Source organism: Myodes glareolus, chromosome 19 (genome assembly GCF_982192425.1).
Source record: "Myodes glareolus chromosome 19, mMyoGla1.1, whole genome shotgun sequence".
NCBI lineage: Eukaryota > Metazoa > Chordata > Mammalia > Rodentia > Cricetidae > Myodes > Myodes glareolus.
In genome coordinates this window covers 44,470,512-44,497,407 of record NC_142044.1, presented here as the reverse complement: position 1 = coordinate 44,497,407, position 26,896 = coordinate 44,470,512, and the positions used below count along the sequence as shown (strand labels likewise).

Sequence of the window (26,896 nt, the reverse complement as noted above, 5' to 3'; positions counted from 1 at the left end):
TCCCTCCCGCCCTCCTCCCCTCGCTCCCTCTCCCGCCCGCCCGAGCCCGCGCCGAGCCCGCGCCGGAGCCGAAGCCAGAGCGCGGGCAGCGCGGAGCGGGCGGCGGGAAGGCAGCGGTGTCCGGCGACCCGCCGCCCGGCTCAGTTCCCGAAAGACCCTGCCTCCGGACGCCCGCTGAGGCTAGGGGGAACCAGGGACTGCGCAGGCGAGCATCCGCCGCCCGACTCCACCGTTAGCAGTCCGAGGTGAGCCCCGGAGGAGGGCGCGCCCACCGGAGGAGGTCCAGCCCCGCGCACTCCACACCGAGCTCACTTGTGTCTGGAGCCGCGGACGTCGCAGGAAGCGTCGGCCCGGAGCTAGCGCGGACAACTAGACGATCTGTCCCGGAGGGCGCGGGGGAGCCGGGCAGAGCGGCCATACGCCGAGCCATGAGCGGGGCGCAATAGCAGAAGGCGCGGGCTGCATGGAGCGCGCTGGGACGCGGGGACAGCGCGGTGGCCGGCGCCTGCATGGGCTCCCGCTCGCATTCCGGCTGGCGCTGCTACTGGCTGGGTCGCCGTCGGGCCACGCTGGGGCTCCCGAGACGCAGGAGCCCGCAGCGTCCGGCACCGTGGCCCCGGAGGGAGGCGACCGCTGCCGGGGTTACTACGACGTGATGGGCCAGTGGGACCCGCCCTTCAACTGCAGCTCGGGTGTCTACAGCTTCTGCTGCGGCACGTGCGGCTACCGCTTCTGCTGCCACGACGGCCCGCGCCGCCTGGACCAGAGCCGCTGTTCCAACTACGACACGCCAGCCTGGGTGCAGACTGGCCGGCCGCCCGCCCGTGCCCGTGACACTGCCGCCCCGCGCGATCCGGCTCGCGAGCGCAGCCACACTGCGGTCTACGCGGTGTGCGGTGTCGCCGCGCTACTCGTGCTGGTTGGCATCGGGGCACGCCTGGGCCTTGAGAGAGCGCACAGCCCGCGCGCTCGGCGCACGGTGACCAGGTGAGCGCGCCCTCCGGTCCCGCCATGTCCTCACTGTCCCCGGCTGGGTCCAAATTCCCCTGCAACTGCACCCCTTTCGACCCCCTGTAACTCTTGGTCTCTCGGCAGCCTCCTTCTCCTTTTGTTATTGTTTTTGTTTTTATTTTCTTCTCCTGGGTCTGTCTCTCTTGCCCCCCGCAGGAGAGACCTGATACCTCACCCCTTGACCTTCCCTAGACTGGGTTCTGGGTCGTTCTCCTTGTAGCTCTGCACCTTCTCTGCAGAAGAAGAAGAAGAAAAACGTCGGCGTCCAAGGGAGGGGGCACTGACGATGACCAGGCAGGACACACACGGACTGGGGCTGCACTGGTGGGCTTAGGCAGAGAGAAGGGAGATATTGGTGCTCGGCGGATTCCCCTGCTGCGGCTCCTGCTTTCCCCTCCCTCCTCCCACCTCCATCCATTTTCCCAACCCAGTGTGACTCAAACCTGACCTTCATTCCTTGGAGCTTCAGAAGCGTCCCCTCAGTAGCCCCCCAGGCAAAGGTCTGGCTCTCCAGTTGCTCAGATTGGAGGGGTTAGAGACCAGTGTGTTTAAGGACCTGACAGGTGCTGGCTGAAGTTTTGAGCTTATTTTGAGTTTTCAACCAAACGGGAATTCTGTGCCGACCCTGGAGCTCCCCCCTACCTCCTTCACTTATGCCCCCAGCACATCTCAAGCTCTCGCCTGTCCACCCATGTCCCAGCCTGCTCAGACTGTTGACACCACATGCAACAGGCTGCAATTGGGAGTGACAACAGAGGGAGGTCCCCCAACGCGCACACACACACACACACACACACCCCTGGAGGACCAGATGTGGATGTCCCAGAAGCAGAGCATGAGACTTGTCATCACCAGACAGACCATTTAGCCCATCTCTTCCAGGCAGCTGGAAGACAGAACTGGGGGCCTGTATCTTGTGTTTCTCCCCTAGCTACTGAATTGCCAGCGTTAGCAGAGGGTTCTGAATGTTGCAGAGGCAGAAAGAAGCTCAGCCTCTGAATTTGGGATCTCTCCTGCAGGACAGAGGTAGCAGTGGGGAGGACGGAGAAACAGTGGGAGCTGAGGCCCCTTGTGGTAGAGGGGTGTTGGGCTAGTCCATGGCTGGCAACACGATCAGCAACGTTCAGATTTGGTTATGTCCCTATAACAATGTGCCTTGACTCTCTTCTTTGGGCTCCTAGGTGAGTGTGTTCTGAACCCCTGCCCAAGTTTCTCTTTATTTCTGCCATGCTGATGCGGATGACGGATGGGGAGGGGTGCGGGAATTGGAGTCAGGATTGGAGTCTGTGCAAAGGCCTAGGGGCATGACGATTCCTCCTTTACTTGTGAGAGCTGGGTTATCAGTACCTGCGTGACATAAATGGCATGTGCCACTGAGGAGCGGGAAAGGAGAGGTCAACTCAGACAGGCTGCAGACCCTTTTAGAGCCTGCCACCCTGTAGCTAATCCTGGGCTACTGTCTTCCAGTGTGCCTCTTCATTAATCAGTCAGAAGGAGGGTCAGGTAGAGTAGGAGAAAATCATGGGTTCTGGGTACTGCAGGCAGCTGGACTGAGGGCCGGGCTGTCTATGGGAAAGGCTCAGTCAGACACTGCCACAGCTGGGTGGGGGCTGGGTGTTCTGGGTACCCAGGGAGACAGCTGCCCAAGGTCACACAGCCTTTGGGTGCAGAGGGATCTCCGTGGCTTCCCTGTTTTCTTCATTGTCTGCCTTCCTTGCCTGTGTGACAGCTAGGTCCCAGGCCCAGCAGAACCCCACACAGCGGGAGTGCAGGTAAGGGAGACCTTGGAGGGGGGTCTCTGGTAGCATTTGAGTGACAGAGTATGGGAGAAGTTAGGGAGAAGGATACCAGATGCAGAGAGCTTTGCTGGGCCAGGAGGCTCAATAGGGACGGTCTCAGAGAGTGAGCCACAGGAAGAAACACAAGGTGGCCCTAGTTCCATATGACCTCATTACTTTCCTGACCTGGTCATCTTGGAGCCACAAGCGAGGCTGACAGGTTATGCCTGGTAGGGGAAGCGAGATATCCCAGGTCAATCACTAGAAAGGACAAAAGGGAGGCCCAGAGATACAAAGTGAGCCCATGGGGGAGATGGCTGCTCTCTCAGAGGACCCAGGTTCAATTCCCAGCAACCACATGTTGGCTTATGACAGCGCTTCTTAGCCTGTGGGTGGAACGACCTTTCACAGGGGTCGCCCAAGACCATTGAGAAACACAGATATTTACATTATGATTCATAAACAGTAGCAAAATTAGTTATGAAGTCGTAACGAATATAATTTTATGGTTGGGGTCACCGCAACATGAGGAACTGCATTCAAAGGTCACAGCATTAGGAAGGTTGAGGACCACTGGCTTATAACCATCCGGAACCCCAGTTCCAAGAATCTTCTGGCCTCTGAGGGCACTGAGCATGCATGCATGCGGTGCACAGACATGCATGCAGGCAAAGCCCCGGTATGCATAAAATGATAAAATAATTCAAAGTGAGACAGTGGTGACGACCGCCAGCCTTATCTAAGGAGAGGCCGGGGCCTACAAGTCCCTTCCACATCTTCCTTTCTCCATAGGACACTGACAGAACTTCTCAAACAGCCAAGCCCCCAGGAACCACTGCCTCCACCTCTGGGCCCACCCCTGGGTAACTGTGTCCAGGTCCAAATGGGTGATGGTGTTCTTCGGGGTTCCCCCCACAACAGCACAGGTGAGTAGGCCAGTGGCAGGCCATTGGTCCCTCTACACAAGGCCGTGGGAGTGGGGAGAGTTGATTGGTTGGCTAGGGAAGGGGGTGTGTGGAACTGCTGCCTGCTGTATATAAACGAAGGGCTGCCTGTGCAGGAGTGTGGTTGGGTCTGGACAAGTCCTTGGTGGAGAGGAACCATCCTGTTGCCTCCTGTCTCCTGGGCAAGGATGCGGTAAGGAAGGCTCCAGATTCAGGGCACGCTGGCTAGAGCTGTGATTCCAAGGGTCTGGCTTGTGGGTCTGGAACCCATTTCTTGGTCTATTTGGCCATTCCTCTACTATTTACATGGAGTTCAGTGCCCCTCCATCTCTGGGGAGCGGTCCAGGGATTTAGCGCCTTGCTAGCTAGCAAGCTTGCTGCCATTGTTCATGTTTTTGTGAGCTAAGCCAGGACATTCTGGAGAGCTATCCATGCCCCAGGTTGCCTGCAGCTGCTGTTGGGAAGGGTGTTGAGAAGAGGTGGTGGCGCAGGCAGGCAGGGTCAGTTTGCTGTTTTCACAGCCTCCGCCCCATTCCCTTCCAGACAAGAAACGCCTCAATAACGCGCCTCTGGGATCTGCCACCCCGGGACCCCCGCGCGGCCCCCGGCTGCAGGGTGGTGGCAGCCTGACGTTGCAGCCCGATTACACCAAATTCGCTACTCTTAAAGCAGCAGCCCTCAAGGCCACAGGTGAGGTGCACGTTGCTGGCGCCAGTTCCCCAGAGACGCTACCGTCTCTCCCTCAAGAGCAGCCCACTTGGCCAACCCGAGCTCAGGACATCCCCAAGCAGCCAATCGACTCCCTCCTCAGCAGCTGACCCGTCTCCTAAAGCCAGTGTTGTGTCGACTAACCCTGTCTCCTCCTCTCCACCCTGCAGAGGCTGCACCCCAGGACTTCTACCAACGTTTTCCCTCTACCGAGCCGGCCCCACGAACCCTCCCAGCTCGGGCCCCGCGTAACCCGGAGGACTTGCCTGCGCTGCTAGAAGCCTGTCCCTGGGCCCCTCCAGGTTACGTACCTCCCACCGGCCCGGTCCCCTATGCGGCCTGGACCGCGGGCCGCCCCACGCGGCCGGTCCCCCGTGGCCACTTGGTGGCTCATGTCTCTCCTGCACCCCGGCGGCCCAGCCACGTGCCACGGCGTCAGTTCAGCGTAGAGAAGTTGCCCGAGGCCTTCAGCACGCAGCCTGACACCTTTTACAGCAGCGCCGGCAGAGGGCCCCGGCACCTAAGCACCAACAGCAAAGCTGAAGTCACTGTCTGAAATGGAACCACAGGAGCTTTCTGTGGGGTCTAGGACCCCAGGTCGTGGAGTGGAAGTGCTGGCTTCGATCCAGACGGGACTGGGGACAGTTAGAGCCTGTGGCTAAGGGGCCAAAAGGGTAGGGTCATGTGTTCTGTCCTTGGGAATGCAGGGCTATCCTTACCTGTGTAAATAAACCCTCTAATGTGGTTCCTGTCTCAAGGGGATCGTCAGTCATTGACTGTACATGACAGCAGTGCAAGCTTGAGAAAAGTGGCCAGAGAGGATGGCTGGGTTAATGTCAAACATTGCTCAGAGCAGAGCAAGCCATAGAAGAGCGATTAGGCCTCAGTGTCTTAAGATCTGGGTTCAGAGGAGAGGGTCCATGGGCTCTTCTAGAGGCTAGCCCCTCCCCTCCCCACAGCTGATCTCTCACTCAACAGTTTCAGTTAGCTCAGCCTGGCTGATCCTCATGGACATAGTCTGGCCCTGGGCCGGCTCCTAGCTTGCAGGCTGCTTGACCAGATTGGCCCAGGGCCACCCCCCTAATGGGTGTGGGCCACATGGACATCTGGTGCTCAGGATAGAGGAGCCTAGCCTCCTCCCAGGAGCTTCTCTGGGGTTAGGGGGATGGAGATGTTGGAATGGGAGCCTTGCAATGCCCCTCCCTTGGGGTTGCTCCCGTTGCACAGGGTTGGCACTGCTAGCTCTCTTCCCCCTTCCTGCCAGAAGCTCCCAGTACTTGGTTGAGGTCCAGGGTATTGTCATTGCCTCTTTGCACCTTCCCCAATTCCTCAGTTCCAGGTTCTGCTATGTGTGGGGATACCCTAGCTACAGCCCTTCCTGTGTTCCAAAGGGTGGCACACTGATAATCCTAAGAGATCTATGGGCTGTCTGCAGATAAGGAAAATAAGGTTTTGGGACCCAAGCACCTTGCCCAGGGTCACTCAGGCCACCTGCCACATTGTTGCAGGTCTTGGCTGCCAAGCATGACCTTTCTGCTCAAGAGCCTTATCTGCTCACTGGGGCTAGGCTGAGGCCAAGGGCAGTGGTCACTACTGAAATGCTGGCTTGAATAAATGCACTAGTTGTGCCTCCTGGCTGCTTGAATCCTCTGTGGTGTACTTTGCTGTTGATGCTCTTTACGATGTGGTTCATTCAGGGTTGTTTCTTGGCCAGATGAACAAGACTCAGCCACACACCAAACAGGTCAGCCTGAGGCTCCTTCTCAGATGGAATCCTCCACTCTACTTCTACCAAGGCCCGAGTACTGCACGTGATCGCGCCACCCCACCCCCTACAGCTTCACAAAGTGCTCACTGCACACTGGTACTTCGTGAGCGTCCATCACTCTAATCTGAGCAAGGGGCCTGTGGTGCCGAGGTCAAGGGTATGAATTATCCCAGTCTGCATACATGCAAGTGGGGGAGAGATCAGTTCACCAGTGACTCAGCGGGAAATGCAGAAACCACACTTGTATGTGGCCATCAGTTGCTGAGCTGCTTAGGAGGGCCCTGCCCACAGTAAGTGCAAATGAAGGAGTGGCCCACCCGATGAAGGAGTGACTTCACACCTCAAGTTCTAAAGAATTGCTACTGTCCACCAGCCAGCCAGCTGAATGGCTAGGCAAGGGGCTGGAACCGATGATAGCCCATTTATCCCAGACCCTCACCCATCCCTATGATTTGTCAAGTACACCTGTGGGTAACAAAGGACCAGCAGACTGCAGCCACATGGCTGCTCTTAGTCCTAGCCCACTGCTGGCCACGTTATGCAGTCATTTGGTTAAGTCACTATAGAGGTAATACTACAGACTCACACAGCCTGTTAGGTGGTACCAATCTGTGTTTATTGAATAACCTATGCCCAGCACATGGTGAATGTTTCAACATCAAGGAAGACATAGGTGTATCCCCTGTTCAGTGAAAAACCACCCTCCCACCCCTCAACAAGGAGAAAAGGCACAGTATATACACAAGACACAAGGGCTGGGCTGCCCCGTGGGTAGGGGCCATAAATTACAGTGATAGCTGGGGAGAGACAGAGGATAGGATAAGTGGGGTCCAAGCACAGGAAGGGCCCACCCCTGCCTGCTCTCTGCTTCAATCAGCTTGAAGGGAAGACAAGCACAAGGTGGGAGAATTCCTCTTAAGTCTCTCAGGAAGCCCTGACCAAGCAGTCCAGAAAAGCAGGACCACTTTTCTTCCTAGGACTCCCCCATTCCAAGGCAAGAGATCTGATTCCTACCCTGAAAAAGAGAGGCTTGCTGCTGGGGAGGGCTTGGGACCATTATCTGCCACCCTGGCTTATTCACAGACAGGAATTCAGGATAAAAATACACTATATGGGAGGCAGGAGTTAGGCTGAGCTAGGAAGGAACAAATAAATCATGCTGAAGACCCCTGGATCCCAGGCCCAATGGTGGTTTCATCCTGTCCAGCCCCTTGGGCCTCCCTGAGCTTAGGCTGCTATCTCAGGGGATGGAGGAGTGGGAAGGAACAGGACAATTAAATAAGATACCATTTATTTTTTAAAAAATTAAAAAACAATGCCAACATTATTTCATCCATCCCTTAGACCTGCCCCTGCCTCCCACCCACCTCCCAGGGTTGGGTTCCCTTCTTTCCCTGACTGTCCCTTGTAATGACAAGAAAACAATGAACAGGCTTAGTCAGGCACAGGGGAGGAATGCAGACCCAGGGAGAGAAATAAAGATGCCACAGCAACTTTGCCCTGTATCATGGCAGGCCCAAGCACACACATATAAAAACATCTGTATAAAAAGGGGCATGCCAGATAAGTCCAGAATGCAAAATGCTCTCTGGTGCACAGAGACCTAGTTTCCAGAGAAAGCCCGATTAAAAAAAACAAAACAAAACAAACAAACAAAAAACATAACAAAAAAACTGAAGAGGCAGAGAGGGAGACACTCAAGAGTCTCCAGAGGGCTGGGGAAGGGGCTCGGCAGCACCCTATGTTGCTTTCAAGTGGGGAGATCACCCCATTCCTGCTCAGGCCACCTGGGCTGAGACCACAGCAGTCTTAAGATGCTCTGCCCATGGTCCTACTGGCCTGAAATGATCCAAAAACCTTGGCAGGTAACAGTTCAGAAGGTCAGTCTTGCCTTCATCCTCACAGTTCTTGGAGAAGGAAGAAAAACAGATGGGGAGACAGTCTGAGACACAGAGAAAAAGTCCTGGGAGAAAGAGACAAAGGTGGAAAGAGGTGGACCAAGCCCCGGATGCGGTCAGGAGGCAGCGATGGCAGTGCCACCACCCAGCTTGACAATCATCTGCTGGCAGTCATTGCAGGAACGTCGGTCACCCACCTTCTCCAGGGTGCGGGCAGCTTCAGCCAGCAGCACTGCCCGCTGGCCTGGGGAAGACAGGAAAGAGAGGGGAAGATGGCGGCAGGCCAGCAGGATGGCAGTAGCTCGCTCTCGTTGGCCAGGCCAGGTGTCTACGTCTCCTGTGGGAACGAGATTTATATAAGCACTGTCCCAAGGACTTCATGTGGCCTCATTTGCTGAACTCACCCCGTTATCCTGTGAGGAGGTATGTTCTGCTCTCTCCCAAGTCCTCCTCACAGGACAGAAGATGAACTTGGCAGGCATCCCATACAGTTACTGTGTAGGCTGAGATACTAGAATCTATGCAACTTCTACCCTGTTCCTGCACTGGACGACACCCTAAGCCCCATTCACAACTACTCAGCTAACACCATTTCTGCTGCCCACTGAGACAAGTACCAGCTCCTTTTATTCCCACTAAGTGGCCAATAGAGTCAAGTGTGTAGAGCACTTCCCCAGATGCCAGGGCTCCATCTGAGCACAAGGCTACACCAGGCCTGTGGTAAGGGAGCTGCTGGACTCACCATGCTTGGTGTTTTGACTGGTACGCCGCCGTAGGCTGTGCTCCAGGAGCTGGTGTGTTCGCGTGGGGCTGGCTCCTGCCATCAAGCGCACAGTGGCTTCATGCAGGAACACCTGGCAGGTACAAGGACCACAGTCAACTCTTGGGGTCTGGCCTGTCTAAGCCCAGTAAGTACTTCTCAAGCAATTTCCTCTGCTACCTGATGCCTCCCTCTTTTCTCCATACCACCCTGCCTTTCTTGCTCCTGGAAAGCAATGTAGCGTGTCCTCAAGCCAAGCTAGAAACCTAGATGAACCATAGGAACGGGGACGGAGCACAGGCCAGCTGCTGGGCGGGAGCAATATTAGATGAGCCAGAGGCAAGGGGCAGCTTATCCTGCTGGCCGCAAAGCCCTGAGGTGTCCTCTAGGGTTTGCAAGCTAGTTAGGGTGAAGCCCTGTCCTTGAAGGCTGTGTCTAGTCAGACAAAAGGACAAAGGAAGAGAGAGGGATGAGGGGGGACAGTCAGGCTGGTATCAAGTTCAATATCTTATTTCTTCAGTAAGGAATGGAGTCTAGACTCACAGTCTTATTTGGCTGTTTGACATTGCAACACAACACTGTCTTCTACCAGGGTCATGCCTAAGAATCGTACAAGAAGGCTGGTCTTCCCTTTCCTTCCTCCACTTCCCACTGGCAAAAGATCATACATATAATAAATCTCATTTGTGTTTCTTTTCTCTCTGTAGCCCTGGCTGTCCTGAAACTTCCTATGCAGACAAGGCTGGCCTCGAACCCAAGAGATTCACCTGCCTCTGTCTCCTGAGTACCGGGATTACATGCTTGGCTTTTAAATTTATGATTTTCAGTTGAGCCACTCGTTCTCGTTTATCACACGTGGGCTGTAGATTGGCTGGTCAGACCTGGCACATTGTCTTTGAGATAGGGTCTCACTGTGTAGTCCTAGAACTCCCGCTGTAAACCAGGACGGCTTCAAATTCAGAGATCCACCTGCCTCTGCCACCCAAGTGCTAGGATTAAAGGTATGAGCTATCATGCCAGCTGAAAAAAAAATTATTTTTTGTGTGAGTATGTGAGTGCGGGCAGAAAATGCCACATTATGCACGTGCTCTGAGGATGATTGTGGGAACTGCTTCTCTCCCTCCACCACGTGGGTGCTGGGGATTGAACTCAGGCCCTGAAGCTTGACAGCAAGTGTCTTTCCCTGCTGAGCCATCTCTCTGGCCTAGATCAGCAGCTTTTAGGTAAAGAGAATCCCTGGTGGGTGGAGACCCAGGTCTAGATCTCTAACTTGTTTTTCTAAGGCCTTACACATGCCTGCCAAGCTCTCCACACTGCGCTGTATCCTCAGTCTTTTAAGCGTTGAGATAAGGTTTTTGTGGAGGTTGGCATTGAATTTGCAATATTCCTGCTCCAGCCTCTGGAGTAGCTGGTGATGCCTCTCAGTGATGCTGGGAGGGAATGGGGGCACTGAAGCCTCCTGAGCAACAGGCATGAAGGGAGGACATCTGTTTTTTTCAAGTTGACCCAAGCTGGAGTTCTCTGAGAAGAGGGGAACACAACTGAGAAAATGCCTCCATAAGATTGACATGTAAGCCTCTGGGGCATTTTTTATAAAGATTTATTTATTTACTATGTATACAGTGTTCTGCCTGCACACTAGATCTCATTATAGATGGTGGTGGTCGGAAATTGAACTCAGGACCATATCCAGTGCTCTTAACCTTTAAGCCATCTCTCCAGTCCAAGGGAGGGCATTTTAATGGAGGCCTCTGATGTCAGTTTGTGAGCGGACCAGAGGTCTGGCCTGAGTGCATTCCATTAGGTCAATGTGGCCCAAACCTTGGGGCACACTGTCCCCTTTTGTTTTTAGCTGAGGTAAGGTCTCATGGAATTCATGCTGGCTTCAAACTCATTATGTGGCCCAGGTGACTTTGGGTTCTTGATCCTTCTGCTCTAATCTTCCAAATGCGAGGACTGCAGGTGTGTGCCATCACACTTGAAGATTAAAGTGGTGTGGGGACTGATGCGGGATCTGTGCACTCCAGGCAAGCACACTATCCATTCGGCTACTTCCCTGCAGCCAGTGCAATGCTTTGAGGACTGTATCCTTCTACTATGCCAATAGTCTTGGCTTGCTGCACAGAGCGGTCAGTACGACCCTGAGGCTATACCTTAGGATAAGGAATTCCTTCTCCAGCAATAGCAGAGGAAGCGAGGCAGTGCTGTGGAACACTGGCTTCCGGGAAGGACCTAACCAGTGCACTCTAGATTCACGCTCTGAATCTAGAACACACAGAAGCTACAATTGTCTCTATGGGCTCTACACAGGACTAGGCTCACCAACTTCCTGTCATGGAATGGGTGGAGCTCATGAGGTGTTAATTCTCTTGTGAGGATCGATATGCAGTTACTGATCGATGGGCGATGGAGAGACATTATCATCAGCAGTGTAGCCAATGGTAAAGTCCCATGAGCCTATGAACAAACTTGATGAAAGTCACTGGGTCGTTAAAAAAAACAAAACAACAAGAACAAAAACCCCCAAGAAAACTGTATGCAGAAGGGACTAGCTGGGGAGATGAATGGGAGCTGAGGGAGTGGGAAGGAGAGGGTAACAGGAGTGACTAGGAGTAAAGTACATTCTATCCATATGTATCACACATGGAAATGTCACAATGAAACCCATTATGTATAATTAGTATACTCTAATAAAAGCAAAAAATGAACTGAAGGTTATGCCAATTATTATTATTATACCTTATGTACATATTAACTTGTTATATATGCATTATTTATAAAACCTATAAATATGTATAATTATTATGTGTCAAATAAAAAATTTAAATATGCTCTTAAGATGGGCATGGTGGTACACCCTTTAATCCTAATTTGGGAGGCATCAGATGTATCTCAGCGAGTTTGAGGTAAGCCTGGTTGACATAGCAAGTTCTAGCCAACTCCTTGCCCCCAACTTGAAATGTTTAAATACAATGTAGGCTTGGAGGTAGGTGCTTGCAATTCCATATATAAGGTGCTGAGGCAGGCTGAGACAGGAGGATTACTTGAGCCCAGGAGTTCAAGACCAGCCTAGGCAATATAATGACTCTGCTTAAAACAAAAACAAAATGCCCAGTACATTATTCTAATGAGCAACATAAAGAAGGAATGACCTGCGTCTAGGATCAGTGCGGCTGTGCAGCTGTCTTCAGAGGCTCATCTGCAGTCAGAGCTGGGGCTGCTGCGATGGGAAGGCAGTTCCCAAGTGACTTAGCGAGTAGATCACGGTGAACTTCACTTTGAATGAAGCTCTAGGGTGCCACCTGACAACTAGCTATGACTGTCAGGTTCCCCTGTGGCCAGGACTGGGAATGCCTCAGTTGTTCCTTTGCCCACTGAACGCTCTTGTGTGCCTGACTGGTGACACATGGCTCTGGGCTGAGCACACAGGAATACGCAAAGGAACACATGGCACCCAGTTTAGTGTTGGTTCCAGTAGGTGCCTGACAGGTCATACATATGGTTGACTTCAGAGAGCCAGTTTCTCAACATATGCCTATGAAGGGACCTGGGGTTCAAGACCTACAGATGCTAATCTGCACACCCCACCAGACCCTACTAGGCCTCACCTTGCGGTATGCTGGGCGGAAGCTATGAGCCAGCCTGCGCAGGCTGCCCAGGTCCCGCTGGAAGCCAGCCAGCTCAGTGCCTGATGCGTGGTAGGTCTCACCCAGGCCCTGGCTGGTGCCTGCCTGCTTTTGCCACAGTGCTGTCCTCAGGGACAAGAGTAGGTCACAGGTAAGCAGCTGGACCACCTAAGGAATAAATCAAAAAGAAGAGACAGGTGATTGGCCTATGCCTAATGCAAAGATCCCGGCACCTTGCCAGATAGCCTTCCCCAGTCCAACACTCAGTAGTGCTAGGGCCTGAACCCAGGTGCAAAACCCAGGGGCTGGAGTTGAAAGAACAGCTGTGAGGAACGCTTATTCTTTCCCCAGGAGAGAGGAGGTATGCTCTCATCATTCTGCAGGTAAGAAAATAAAAGCCCTAAAAGGGGCAGGGCACAGGTAGTAGGGGCAGGGAGATAACCCTTATGGGTCTCAGGGCATCTTGTGGGAAACTCCCATGATTGGTCTGGAGGATAGATCACCCAAAGAAACCCAGGCTTCCAGAGGAAGAAGGTAGGGGAAGGAAGAAGGGAACAAGGAGGTGGAACATCATGAAGACAGAACACTGGTAGTCAAGTTGGAGTCAACGACCCGAACTCCCAGGTTTCCTATTTAGCAGCTACATGACCCTGGCATGCTGACTTAAACTAAGCCTTAGTTTCCTCATCTATAAGATGGGAATGGCAGTACAGCTGTATGAGCATTTTAGGAAATAGCATTCTGCATGCACGGCATGAGCTGAATGTACTCTGCAACCACTGACAAGGTTACTACTCCTGCCTACTTGCTTCCAATAGCCCGAAAGTACCATGTGCAGCAAGCAGGAAGACGAGAGAGATCCTAAATGGATCACACGGATTCCCTGCAGGCCACTTTCATCTCATCTAGGTGGTTTCTGCTTTCCTGCAGGCATCGGACTTGGGGTACCATGCAGCCCAGACCGGTACTGCCCCATTCCTGCACAAGGCCCTAACCCTGGGCCACTATCTTACGGCTGCAGAGGGCCTCAGGAGAGTGCAAATGACAAACACTCCTCTTACCAAAGCTGGCATTTCTAAGTTGTAGGTGTTGGAACAGCACCTTTGTGTGTGGCAAAGTAGCCTAAACTGGATCTTGCTCTTTGACCACGCTCTTCTAGGCCCATTCTCCCACCCTGAACTTATCTAGGAACCACAGTTCCAAGGATGGCAACTACAAGTCTTTCTAGTTCCTCAATATGGCGGACAATGGTTTCCTCATGAAGATATACAGAGGAGACCCACAGGAAGCCCAACAGTGGCTTGCCATCTAGCATGTGATCTACACAATTCCTATCCTTGTAAGGTTGACATGCTGTCCTGACTTCAATAAAGCACCCACACCTGCTGACAACTGCTACCTTGAAAATCCAGCCAATTCACTTGGGACTAAACCTCAAGAGAGCAGCTTGTTCTAACCTTCCAAAAAGGTCCCTGTCTCTCCTCTCTGGAGTTACATCACACATTTCCTAGGGGCCCAGCTGTAACATTCTATCCTTCTCACTCTCCCAGGATGATTCAGCCTTTAGCAGTGCCTTCAAACCAGGGTCCTCTCCAGTGACGAGCCCGTTGGCCACAGAAGAGTGGGAAGCCAGGGCAGACCTCTGGGATGCACTGTGGAAACATTGCACAGGTACTGCAGGAACATGCAATGCAACTACAATGCACCCCAGCGGCCCGCGAAGCTGTGCAGCTGACCACAGAAATACCATGGTTGTCTGTTGCCTCAGTTCTTAGGGAACTGTAGAGTCTGAGGAAGTAGCATACACTACCTGAAGCAAATGTAGAGCATGGCCAGTTCATTTGTGGCCAGTTCATTTGTGGCTAATAGGAAGCTGCCAGCTAGAAAAATCTGGAATTAAGGGAGCCAAGGAAAGGTGCAAACACATTTGCCCCAGGAACCAGGAGATATGCCTGCCCCAGTAGGCTCCATCCTGGGGAAGGGAACTACTATTCTGGCTTCTGTGTCTCATAGACAACCCAACAGCTAGGTAAACTTGGGGCAGAAGTGTTCATACAGATCAACTCAAGTGCTGTCTTGAAGGGCTAAGGTCCCACTCACATGGTTAAGTGAAGGATCAGAAGTAGCTCCAGTGACATTGAGACTGCTCCACAGGTGACCACTGGCCCTCTCACAATGACAGAAGGAATTCTGTTGCCCATCTCCTTTCCCAGAGAGTGAGGCGTGCATGGCTCTACAGGCATAGAAGACGGCCTTCACCAAGGGACTCCTAGAGCAGTAACCAGAAGGTGAGAGCGGGAAGAGCACGTTAGCTGGGTAACAAACACATGGATGAGCCTAAGATTGGGATTGTCACGTCCTCTATCGCTGTGTTATCTGTTGTCACTGTAATAATGCCATAGTGGTATCCTGTAGCCAGCATCAGATGGAAAACACTGGTTTTGAACCAAGTCAAGCCTTTATTTGCCCAGTACTCCTTTACTTGGTGCTAGAGGTGACCAGAGACCCAGATTTGTTGTTAAAGTCTCTGGATTGAGAAGAGAATGGACATGGTGGCATTGGGTAGCAAGGGTTCCCACTCATCAGTTCTCAACAGCAGAGGAGTTGCAAACAAGGGTAGGGATGCCTATAAGGCACCTTTGCTGTCTGCTGAGGCTCTGTGGCTCAGTGGCTCAGTGGCCAAGTGACTTCAGATAACCTACCTATTGAGCCTTGGAGTCTCCCGGTGAGTCGAGTGAGACACATCAGGTAGAAGAGCTGCTGCAGGGCAGGTACAGGACTGGGGATTTACTGGATGGGGGCTTAAAAATGGGGCACTTAAATGAAACTGGGACAGCTTGAACTGCTTACTCCCACTTTTCAGCCCTTCTGTGCTCTGGGTAGAATTCTACTTGGCAAGAAATGTGTTTTGGCTTTCAAGATAGGACCCCAGTGGACTTTTTGCCTTATAGCATTTTATAATTTTATGAAATTATAAAGCAGTCAGATCTAAGCACAAACAACCAGGTTATCAGCAGATAGGTTTCTTATCATTAACTGTTAGACATCTCTAAGGTTCAGACACAAGCATCAAAAAGAATGTCAAAGTCTCTGGCTATGCCTCATGCTATAGGTACTTTAGTAATAAAAAAGCTGGGGGCTGGAGAGATGGCTCAGCATGGAGGTGCTTGCCATCAAGCCCAATGGCCTTTTGTTCCCCAGAACCCATAAGGTGGAGAGGAAGACGCCATTTCTGTAAGCTGTCCTCTTTTTTCATGTGTGCCATGGGAAGCACACATTTGAGTAGACGTGTATTTACACACACACACACACACACACACACACACACACACACACACACACCCTTGACAGGGCTGATGGGGAATAGAGAGCAGCTATAAGAAAACTGGAGCTGGGCGGTAGTGGCACACGCCTTTAATCCCAGCACTTGGGAGGCAGAGCAGGCGGATCTACAAGGCCAGCCTGGTCTACAAGAGCTAGTTCCAGGACAGGCTCCAAAAGCTACAGAGAAACCCTGTCTCGAAACCCCTCCCCCCCAAAAAAAAGAAAAGAAAAAAGAAAGAAAGAAAGAAAACTGGAAATGGAGTTCATACAAGTTGCTGGACTTCCTTGAAGTGGCCACAGCTACACCACATTGTTGTTTCTGAATTTGCCAGGGCTATGCTGTTTTCATTTCCTCTATATTATATGGCATTATGGAGCAGAAGGGAAGATGTTCCATTGTGATAGTTGATAGGGCTCCTGAAGAGCTATGCAGAACACACAGAGAGGCCTGTGACGACCCAGATCACATCTCTGTGGTTTCTTTGCCCCTCCTCCAGCTCCCATCTGTTGTACAGTTCTGACCCCAGATCAACATGGCTGTCTGGACCTGTTCCCTTCTGCTACCTCACATAAGACTCCCTTGGAGAGGAGTAGATGAACAATCAAGGAGCTTACGCACTCAGTCACTTCCAGGGCCTTGGGGATCCGTTCTACTTCAGTAAAATGAGAGCGCACAGCAGCATCATCTCCCTGGAGCCAGCTGATGGCCATAGTGATTGCAGATGTCCACCACCTACAGATGATATCTGGACCTGCATGGGAACAGCAGCAGGGAGCACCCATTAGTACCCACTGGAACCAAGTCTGAGGAACTCTGGTTACAGGACCTGACCCTCAGCATGAGTCATCTTTATTTTGTGGTGATGGGTAAAGGATCTTTGGGTTAGCCTCCTACATGATCTGGCAGTATGTATCAAGAACCTTAAAATGTTTACAACTATTAACCCATTAATCTCATATTTGGTACTCTATCATTAGGACACTGGTTTGAACAGAAGTTTAACAAAAACGTTCTTTTTAATGTTAGATTTTTACTTGTTTATTTTTTGAGACAGGGTTTCTCTGTGTAGTCCTGGCTGTCCCAAAACTTGCTCTGTAGACCAGGCTGGTCTCAAACTCAGAGATCTGCCTACCTCTGCCTTTCCCTACCAAGTGTGGAGATTAAAGGCATCCATGGTCACTGCCCAGCTAAATGTTAGATTTTTGAAAAAGTTAATAGCAGCGTCTCACTGTGTAGCCCTAGTTGGCTTGGAACTCACAATGAAGAATAGAGTAGCCTCAAACATGGAGATATATCTGCCTCTGCCTCCCAAGTATTAAGATTTAAAGGTATGTTCTATCATGCCTGGCCGGTTTTGTTTTTTTAGAGACAGGATCAACTTTGAATTTGTGGTGATCCTCCTGCTTCAGTGTCTCAGTGTGGGATTACAAATGTGTGATAATGTGTTCATGTTTTGTTGGTTTGCTTTTACACATCTATTCTCTTTTTAGATTATGTGTATGTGGTGTATGCATGAGTACAGGTACCCAGAGTCCAGAAGCGGGCACTGCGTCTCCTGGGAGCAGAAGTTACAGGAAGCTGTGAGCCGCCTAATATTGGTGAGGAGAACCAAACCAGGGTCCTCTGGAAGAGCAGCAAGGGCTGAGTCACCTCTCCATTCCCATCCAGCTTGTTATTCTTTCTGTTTTGTTTGGTTTGAGGCAAGGTATCTGAACAGAGGAACTTACTCTGCAGACCAGGCTAGCCTCAAAATCACAGAGATCTACCTGCTTCTGCCTCCCAAGGGCTGGAATTACAGGCTTGCGCCACCACTCCTGGCTCAGCTTCTTGTTATGTGTAAATGTAAGGTAAGATCTAATAGTCATAAGGACTGGTCTTAAAGAGGTATAGTAGCAGATCCACTTTATGCTTACATTGCTACAGTTTTCCTTCTCTGAGCCCCGGGTTCTCAACTGTAAAACTCTGTTACCACAAATCTCACAAGACTAGTGAGGGACAGCCAGTGACAGAAAAAAAGCAAAAACACATACTCTTCTCAACTCGCAAGTCAACAGAGCCCACACTTCTCTTCCTCGGAAGAGCGGGCAGAGGATAGCTTGGCAACCCCTACCCTCAGGTGCTTTAGAAGCTGAGAAGTGGCAGCTGATGCGCTGTCATTCTGATGGCAGTTTAGAGGGAGAAATCTTAGCTCTGTAGTCAGCAGGGGAGAGTGCACCTGAGGCAGTGGGGAGCTGGGCGGCACAGATGCACAGAGTCTTCGCTGCCAGAAGCATTAGGACCCAGCTCCAGGGGCTTCTGTGGTTAGGGTGAAAACCCAGCAGCCCCAGGTACTGTTGCCTGTCCTGTGCATCTGGAAAAGGTCCTGACATGAACTACCTGGCCGGGGCCCCAGTGGGGTACTCCGTTATTTTCCGCTCAAAGAATGCTGCCCATGAGGGATAACTGGGCTGGGCAGACTAGAGGACACAGATAAGAAGCAAGGACTAGGGAGGAGGTTTCAGGACATGCTCCTCACTCACTCTGGGTCCACATCAGACAGGCAGAGGGCTGGACAGAGACTCACAGATACTCACCAAGGGCTGACTTGAGCACAGAACTGCTGGAGAATGGTGGGGTCACAAACCCCACAGAGTCCACAAAAGAATGAAGTAATTTCAAATACTCTAGGGCACTGGAAAATTCACTAAAAAGAAAAGAAAGGGTCTCATGTGTATATCATACAGAAAGACCATACTTATGTACGGTCTTACGTAACACATACATTCTTACATCTCCAAGCTTGGCTGTTACAGATCCAATGCCAAGATTAAATGGCCCTTTGTGGCTTCTTTTCCCCACCACCCCAGGCTCACCCAGTTCTGCCCATGCATACCATATCATGCTTGGCACGCCAGCCTCTGTCAGGCATCTCTGGGCAGCACTGATATTCTTCTACCAGGACCTTCTACTTTGAGGGCCAGTATCTTTCTATAGTGGACACCCTTGACTCCTCTTCCTCCAGACTAGATACTAATGCCACACTCTTCCAGAAATTTCCTACTTCATAGGTAGAACTGCCCCTCCCTCAGGGTCCTGGCCTTGTGTAACTTTGATACCTTTCTATTTAACAGGTCTTAATCTGTGAAAGAAAGGCCATGTTCAGTAACTATGTAAGAATTTAAAGACTATACACACTCACATAGAGCTGGGTCTCCAAGCACTCTGGGGCAGATGGGCCTGCCTGGTGAGCTCTCCATATCTCACGCTTGTCTCTCTCAACACTTCACTGCTCTGTGTCCCCAAAAGCAAAGCGAATTCATCCAATTTCTAACCTGCTCTGACAACTGCCCCCGTTGGAAAAAGGATGTAAAAGGACATTGTGGGGTTTAAATCAGAGCTCTGGTTTTGAGAAATAACCCCAAAGTCCATTTCCTGGCTGACAGTTTTGGTCTAGGAATGCTGCCCGAGGAGACTGGGGACTTTACCAGCTTTCATCTTCCTGGTCGTTTCCCTTCTTCTTAGTCTGAGGTTTCACCAAGGACTTCACGGCTTTTTCCAGAAGGTTTTTGCAGAAAGCCTGGTGGACCTGGGCAATGGGGTCAGCTGAACAGAAAGAAGGGTTAAATGGGTCTTACTTGTGAGCGCCTTTGGACTTGGGGGTGTACCTCAGCAAGAGAACACATGCTTAGCCTGTGAAGTATTTGTACAGTAAGGGGAAAACAAAACAAAACAAAAAACCCAAATAAACCAGAGACCTTTTTATGGTGAAAAATGCATGGAAACAGTCTTAAGAACAGCTGCGCCTGTAACAGAGATCAAATCTTCCTCAACCAAACCCACAATTACCCTTCAGGGGCTGGTGAGATGGCTCAATGGGCAAAGGTGCACACCACCCAGTTTGATGCCCTGAGTTCAACCCTGTAACCCACACAGCAGGAAGAGAACTGCTCCTCCTACAAATCGTCCTCTGACTTCAGGAGTGCTGTGGCACGTGTCTCTACCAAACCACACACAAAATAAATAAATGTCTAAAACGAAGAAAGAAGGAAAGAAAAAAATTATCCTGTGAAACTGCCTTGTTGGGGCTATGGACCCCTTTGCCTGCTGGAGTAAACGCAGTAAACAACTTGTTTCCCTGTGCCTGCAGCTGCTCTGAGCACGAGAGCCTCATCATGAATTCCTGGTGGCAGGAAGTGAATTCTGGTGGATTTTACAGCTGAAAATCCCAAGAGCTGGGGCGTGGCTATCAGTTAAGGATCCCTACATAAGCTTCCCAGGAGCACAATAAAGCTGGCATTCTTATTTCAAGGATGATCCGTGTCTCTGTCTGTGTGTGTGTATGTGTTTTAATCTCCAGCCCCTTGCCCAGCTTGCGAACCATCCCATAGCACAGGCGCTACACTGCTCCAAGGCAATGCCAGCCTCTGTGTAGTTCTGAACTAGCCCCCAGGGTCTGTGTACACACAGGCACTTCTCTATCTACACACAGGGCTCGGAACTTCCAGGTTGGAACTGTAAGGCAATAGCTGTAGGCCTTATCAGGGGACAGAAAATAAAAAGGTGAACACCACCACATCTCAAAGGCCTTTTGTTTCTGTGAGAACTGCTAGCCAAGAAGGGAAGGGTGGCAGCGCTCCTGACTATAAAGAGCCCACTTCTCTCTACCGCAGAACCTATGCTCAGCTATGCTGTGACTAAGCTGACTGGATAAAGGACCCTGAAAACTTGTAATGGCTGACAAGTCCCTTTACCAGTAGGCCTGCATAGCATCACCAACCTGATATGGCCGAGAGGAGGGGGAATGTTTCTGGACACTTTCTCTGTGACAAAACTTAGTCCTGGGAGTGCAGGTCTGTGGAGTTCTAACCTGTGGACGCGGCTGCCAGAAGACTTGAGATAGCCCCAGGTCTACCCTCTGACGAGACTGCCATTTCATTTTTTTATTTTTCGACTTTTGGAGTCAAACATAATCCTTATACTGCATAACAGTTATTATAAAAAAAACAAGTTATTATAAAAAAACCTATTTGGCATCCATTCTGTACTCACAGAGTATGGTTCCTTGTCTCACAGCCTCTCCAAGAACACGAGGCAACTGTTCCTGCGTGAGTCTACCCTGCCAGGCTCTGCACTCTAAGACTGGGCCAGTCAATTTCAATCACTGTCAAATGCCAAGGACAGAAAGCCTGCCTCTCCTTCTGATGCCTGGAGCCCTGTCCCTGTCACCATTCGGAGCCCTGATGACTGCCTGCCGCTTATTGTTCCCTGGCTGCTCCATATATGTCTGTCTGCTTTCCCAATGGAACCGGAAGGCCCCGAGGCCAGGGAACAGCAAATCCCACACCTTTTCCATCTTCCAAGAGTTCAGACAGGGGCTAGGAATACAGTTGGTCTTAATCACAATTTACCGTGTGGCCCTATGTAGTGACCACAGGCGCTGACTGCCCCATACAGCAGAGCTGTGAGCCGAACTAAGTTACAGATAGACTTTGAGGGGGCTTGACCTCAGGAAACTTACTTAACCTTTATGAGACCCAATCATTTTGGGGGGAAAAAGACAGGAAAGAAAACTTATTAAGATGGAGACAGCACTCACCTGGGTTCCTCTGGGCGCAGTACAGACTCTCTTTGGCTGCTGACTTGACTGACCAGCTTCGCTCCATGAAAAACTTCTGGCCCAAGGGGTGGCAGAGCCAGCGCAGGGAGTCAGGGACAGTGCTGTGCTCTGGGCCACACAGACTCTGGGCACGATTAAGGAAGTAGCTCTGTGAAAAAAAGGACTAGGAGTGACACAAGGTAGCAGAATGCTGACAGCAGCTACTGTGCAGTCACAGAAAGAAACGCTGGGGAAAGGGGATCAACAGATGACAGGCTTTGCATGAACCCCTGGAAATGATCCCCTCACACAAACAAGAGAAAGTAGCAAAGTTGGTTCTGGGGAACCTGTCACCAGGGAGCAGGGCCAAGGCACATGCAGCAGGGTTCCTGCTATAGCCTGTCCAGCTGAGTCTGTCTGAGCCTTCCAGAGTCTACTTCTCTTTCACATGCTAGTTTTCAATAGATGCTCGAAGGAAGGGGCCTCTAAAGTCCCTAACTTTATCTGTGACCCTGTGAGTGCCTAGCCAAGCAGCCCCTCAACCCTGGGACTTCTCAGGTGACTTAAACTGCATGTCCTTTAGAGTGTTTCTAGGTAAACTGTGTTGTTCAACTAATTCGTCAGCTCTTACCTGCATGTGAACAGTCTGTACACACCCAGAGCAGCTTTCAGTACCACGCCAGACAGCAGGAGTCTTGCCCAGGACCATGGCAAGTTTGTGTGCCCATGTGTGACTCTGAAAACCCTCTACAAAGAATCTTATGCCTTAGCTGCATGAGCCCCAACCTGAGAGGAAAGACCAAACATGGGCTTCTTTTCCCCTAGGCAACCCTAAGGGTGATGAGTATGTGCACCACATGTGTATTTCTAAGGCCAGAAGAGGTGTGCAAACTCCTGAAACTGAAGCTATGGGTGCGTGTGAGACCAGGTGTGGGTGCTGGGAACCAGACTTGGCCTTTAAGCAGTACTTGCAAAAACAGCAAGTACTCTTAGCCTCAAATTAACATACAAAGGATCAGCTTTCATTATGGCATTCTCAAACAGAGCATGTTAATTCTCCTCAGATTCCGCCTACCCCTCTCAACACCTGTCCACTTCTGGTAGCCTCCTTTCTGTTTCTGTACGTTCTAGTGCTCTAGTGAACACTGCTTGCCCAGTCTCTTTTCTAGTTTCACTCCCTACTAGGAGATGAACAAGAACGTGGGATTCACCTCTCTGAAGCCATGCTACTTTGTTTAAAAAAATAATTTTTGTTGAATATAAACGCTACATCAATTTTCCTACAAATTTCAGGATTCAGTTTTCCTTCATAGCTGATTAACTCCATTACAGGTGTGTGTGTGTGTGCATGCACACGCACGCATGCACACACACACACTTTCATTATCCTATCAGTATCTGTTGATAGACATCTAGGCCAGTTTCATAAGACGTTGACCCAAGTGTGGTGGTGCACATCTTTCTTAAATCCTAGGACTAGGACTAGGGATGCAGAGGCAGGAGGATCTCTGTGAGTTCCAGGTCAGCCAGGAGGTTACAGAGTGACCCTGTCTCAACTAGATGTTGAAAGCATCTACCGGGAATACAAGCCACCAATGCCCTAGCTGGGATAACACTGCAGGACCCAGTGTAAAGCACATTCAAGGACAACGCTGTTTGTTGTTCTTAGACACTTTCCCCCAATCCTGACCCTGAGCTCTGTCATTTTTTGAGTGATAAAATTTCTACTCTAAAACTCATGGTTTCTGATCTACAAAATGACTCAATCTGAACAGGAAGCTGAGCAGAGGTGGATGGGAAGAAGCACACATGGAGCTCACTCAGGGAGGTCACTGCAGGGGCTGCTGGTCTGGGAACCTCCCCTTTCCGCTCAGGCACAATGAGGGCATCCATCTCATGGTCTGGTAGTCTGATGGTTCTGACCTTTAATAGACTTTAAGCAGCAATCAGCTAATGTAACAGCTTCAAAAAACTTGAATGCCAGAGTCAGAAATAGCACAGCCGAAGCACAGCCACTCAAGGATGCAATGGGGAGATTCCAAAGGGGAACATGGGGACAGCTGCCTGGTTAGAAGACTGCTCTACAGACAGACTGGCATTTTCACGGCAGTTTATGGGACCAGGAGAGCACTTCATTCAGATTCAGATGGACAGCGACACAGTCTCTTACTTTCCAGCTTGGACAACAAGGTGAAAGCAAACAGAGCAGAACTCTGTGACCTGCTGAGACCTTCAAAGTGCTCACTGAAGCTGAACTAATAACTACCACTGCGGGACAACAAAGGCTGTGTGTGTGTGCGCGCGTGCGCGCGCACACGCGTGCGACTGTGTGTGTAATTCCAGGACCTCTTGCATCCCAGAACCTTTTAACAATTGAGCAACTCTCCAGGTTAAAGAGCTGGTCAACAAGGTAAGGCAGCTGTCCCAAAAGAAAATGAAAAAGGTTCTTAGGGGTCAAATGTAACTGGGAGAAGCACAAAGAGCCTGTCAGGTCAGTTGGCAAGAACAATCTATAGAAATTGTTTAGGAAACTATTAAGTAAAAATAAATTTTAAAGCTGAACTGAAAAAACACAAATATTGGAATCATGCTGTAGGATAAGAATTTTTAAAAAAAAAAACAAAACAAAAACAGAATCTCACTTTGTAGCTCTAGCTTGCACTGAATTCATAGAGATCCATCTGCCCCTGCCTTCTGAGTTCTGGATAAAAGGTATATACCTATACCTGGCAGGACATTAAAAATTTTTAAAGTTTTTATTTGTGTATTTGTGCATGTGAGTGTAGTGACTACAGAGGCCAGAAGAGGGTTTCGGAGTCTCCTGAGCTGGAGTTACAGGCAGTTGTGGCACAGGCCTTTAATCCCAGCACTTTGGGAGGCAGGCAGAGCTCTGTGAGTTGAGGCCAGCCTAGTCTACAGAGCGAGTTCCAGTACAGCTGGGACTGTTTCAGAGAAACCCTGTCTCAAAAAAACCAAAAACCAAACAAACAAGAGAAAGAACTACTAACTAATAGCAAATCTCCATGGGAGGGTTGGGGGAGACCTGAGTTTAGTAGTTTGAACTAATAAGAAATATAAATCCAGGATAGACAGTACAACTTAGCTTATAAAACGAAGAATAATTTTTATTGTTCTTTTAACTTTCTCAGCTTTATAAGCCCAATTATACTGTTCCTAATTAAAAAACCACTTTCCCTGTAAATTTTATAGACAGCAAACCTCTTCGGAGCTGCAGCACAGAAGCCTCTCCTATAGCTTATCTGCTAATTGCCTGCTGTGAGAAGCCAGGCAGGAGCCCAGGGTTGCTTAGATCTTGAGGGCTTTCTAGTACTCCTGGACCAGGCCCAACTCCAGTCCCCCACTCTAGTTCACAAACTGTGTGTCAAGTACCCTAAGTGCCACATCGAGTGCTGGGGAGCCAAGTGATATCTAAAATTTTTGATGAAAACACGAATATTCAATATCATGTGCACATTATGTAAAATACTAGATCAGGGTGGAAAAGCCAGACCACACTACCTTCTTTTAAATGACATCATATTTTTTGTAAAGATGAGTTTTAGGAAGCTATTGCTTTTGTTTGTCTTGTCTTGTTTTAAAAAGCAATTAGTTTGTGAAAATCAACAGGGAACAGGGAATGGTGTCGAGTCTGACTCTAAGATGTGGTGGAACAGCCATACTTAAGAAGTGGAAGCAAGCTGAGTACACACATTTACTCCCAGCACCCAGGAGGCAGAGGCAGTCAAATTTCTGTGACTTTGACCTCAGCCTCATCTATGTATTGAGTTCAAGGACAGTCAGGGGTAGATAGAGACTCTCAATTGAAAGGAGAGAGAGAAAGAAAGAGAAAGAAAGAAGGAAGGAAGGAAGGAAGGAAGGAAGGAAGGAAGGAAGGAAGGAAGGAAGAAAAGAAGAAAGGAAGAAGCTGAGGCAAGGGACTGGAGATGACTCATTAGCTAAGAGCACTGAATGTTCTTTCCAAGGGCCCACATAGTGGTTCACAGCCATGTACGTGGAACAGACATATATGCAGACAAAACATCCAGATACATAAAAATAAATCTTAAAAATCTGTCTTAAAATATATATAAAAAAATAAAGACATCATCTCTGCTTTCAATTGCACATTTGATCTTTTTACACAAAGCTGTTAAGACATAAATATTTTTTAGGGTATTGGAACTACTAACCACTGAACAAACAAAACCAAACTGCTATTACTGACTAAGCATAAAAACGTTAGTTAGTGCTACAGACAGAAAGTTTGGGAACTTCTGGTCTAAACTATTTTCAGAGGTGAGCTCTCTGTTTGCTCCCAATGCCTGGCACATTTGGTAATCTAATTACCAAAATCAAAGTGTCTACCTGTAGGGGAAAAGGGCCAGTCAAGGAAACCCACCCTGGTCCTGAAACCAGAACCAATGAAAGAAACCCACCCTGGCACTGAAATCAGAGTCAGTGAAAGAAACACCCTGGCTTAGAGAGCTGAGCCAGCGAAAGAAATGCTTTAGCCCTGAACCCAGTCAGAACCAAAGAAATCCACCCTGACTCTGAAAGCAGTGCCAAAGAAACACACTTTGGCCCTAGAATCAGTTAGAGAAAGAAATAAGCCCTGGCCTCAAAACTGGAGCCAAAAAGCTTAACAAGGCCAATGAAAGAAACACAGTGGCTCTAAAATCAGCCATCTCTGCCCCTGACCAGCTAAACTAACCAATTCCTGAGCTCACCAATCCCTCTTCTCCCTGGAAAAACTCTGTCCCTAAGAAGCCCTATATAACCCTGCACCTATTCAATTTCCAGCTGCTTTTCTTCCACCCTGGCAGAGGCAGCCACTCTCCTAAATTCTTCCCTCCCAACAAATCTTGAATGAGGTTTGGATGAAGACCTTTTGCCAGTTGCTGGAGCCAAGCAGGGTGAGAATGTAACACATTGGCTGGGGGAGCCTTCCCCTAGTAGCATAATACTGTTACAATTTCGCCAGGGAAACCAGAGATGGGGTGGGGGGGAGGAGCTGAGCAAAACAGAGCTGCTACACACAGGAACTCCTTCACTGGGGAAGCTCTCTCCTGCTGGAGCAGAGCTATCACACTGGGAAAACCTTTCACTAGAGCAGAACTATAAGCTGCTACATTTACTGTGACCTGTGCTATTCCCTAGCTCCCGACTGCCAGAATACTCTTCCACCCGAGCTGTAACATTCAGTATTTCTTGGCTCCCGAATACCAGGATCTTTTTCCATCTGAGCCACAATACAATGCTTACATTACCACCTGCATCTCTCTCTCTCTCTCTCTCTCTCTCTCTCTCTCTCTCTCTTTTTTAAAAACAAACCTTTATTTTTTGTGCATTGGTGTGAAGGTGTCAGATTTCCTGGAACTGGAATTACAGACAGGTGTGAGCTGCCATGTGGGTGCTGGGAATTGAACCCATATCATCTGGAAGAGCAGTCAGTGCTCTTAACCACTGAGCCGTCTCTCCAGCCCCCCATCTGCATCTCTTAATC

At 50.1% G+C, this 26,896-nt stretch overlaps 2 protein-coding genes across 3 annotated transcripts in view; one reads left to right on the top strand and one right to left on the bottom strand.

The window, feature by feature from the left end:
* The first annotated feature begins 61 nt into the window (after positions 1-61).
* Positions 62-6,086, top strand: Shisa8 (shisa family member 8). The gene is made up of 4 exons (XM_085678467.2): positions 62-987; positions 3,582-3,715; positions 4,277-4,423; positions 4,612-6,086. Exons 1-4 carry the CDS (start codon positions 464-466, stop codon positions 4,995-4,997), a joined length of 1,191 nt encoding a protein of 396 aa, XP_085534593.1. The 5' UTR covers positions 62-463; the 3' UTR covers positions 4,998-6,086.
* Positions 6,087-6,803: 717 nt separating this feature from the next.
* Positions 6,804-26,896, bottom strand: part of Srebf2 (sterol regulatory element binding transcription factor 2) — a 61,212-nt gene continuing 41,119 nt past the window's right edge. For both annotated transcript variants that reach the window (XM_085678466.2, XM_048445065.3), the window contains exons 12-19: positions 21,394-21,562; positions 19,283-19,400; positions 18,392-18,501; positions 16,437-16,569; positions 14,594-14,762; positions 12,476-12,661; positions 8,850-8,961; positions 6,804-8,444 (exon numbers count right to left, since the gene is read on the bottom strand). In XM_085678466.2, coding sequence (XP_085534592.1) covers positions 8,224-8,444; positions 8,850-8,961; positions 12,476-12,661; positions 14,594-14,762; positions 16,437-16,569; positions 18,392-18,501; positions 19,283-19,400; positions 21,394-21,562 — 1,218 coding nt within the window. In that variant the 3' untranslated portion in view covers positions 6,804-8,223. The remainder of the gene's footprint in view (positions 8,445-8,849; positions 8,962-12,475; positions 12,662-14,593; positions 14,763-16,436; positions 16,570-18,391; positions 18,502-19,282; positions 19,401-21,393; positions 21,563-26,896) is intronic.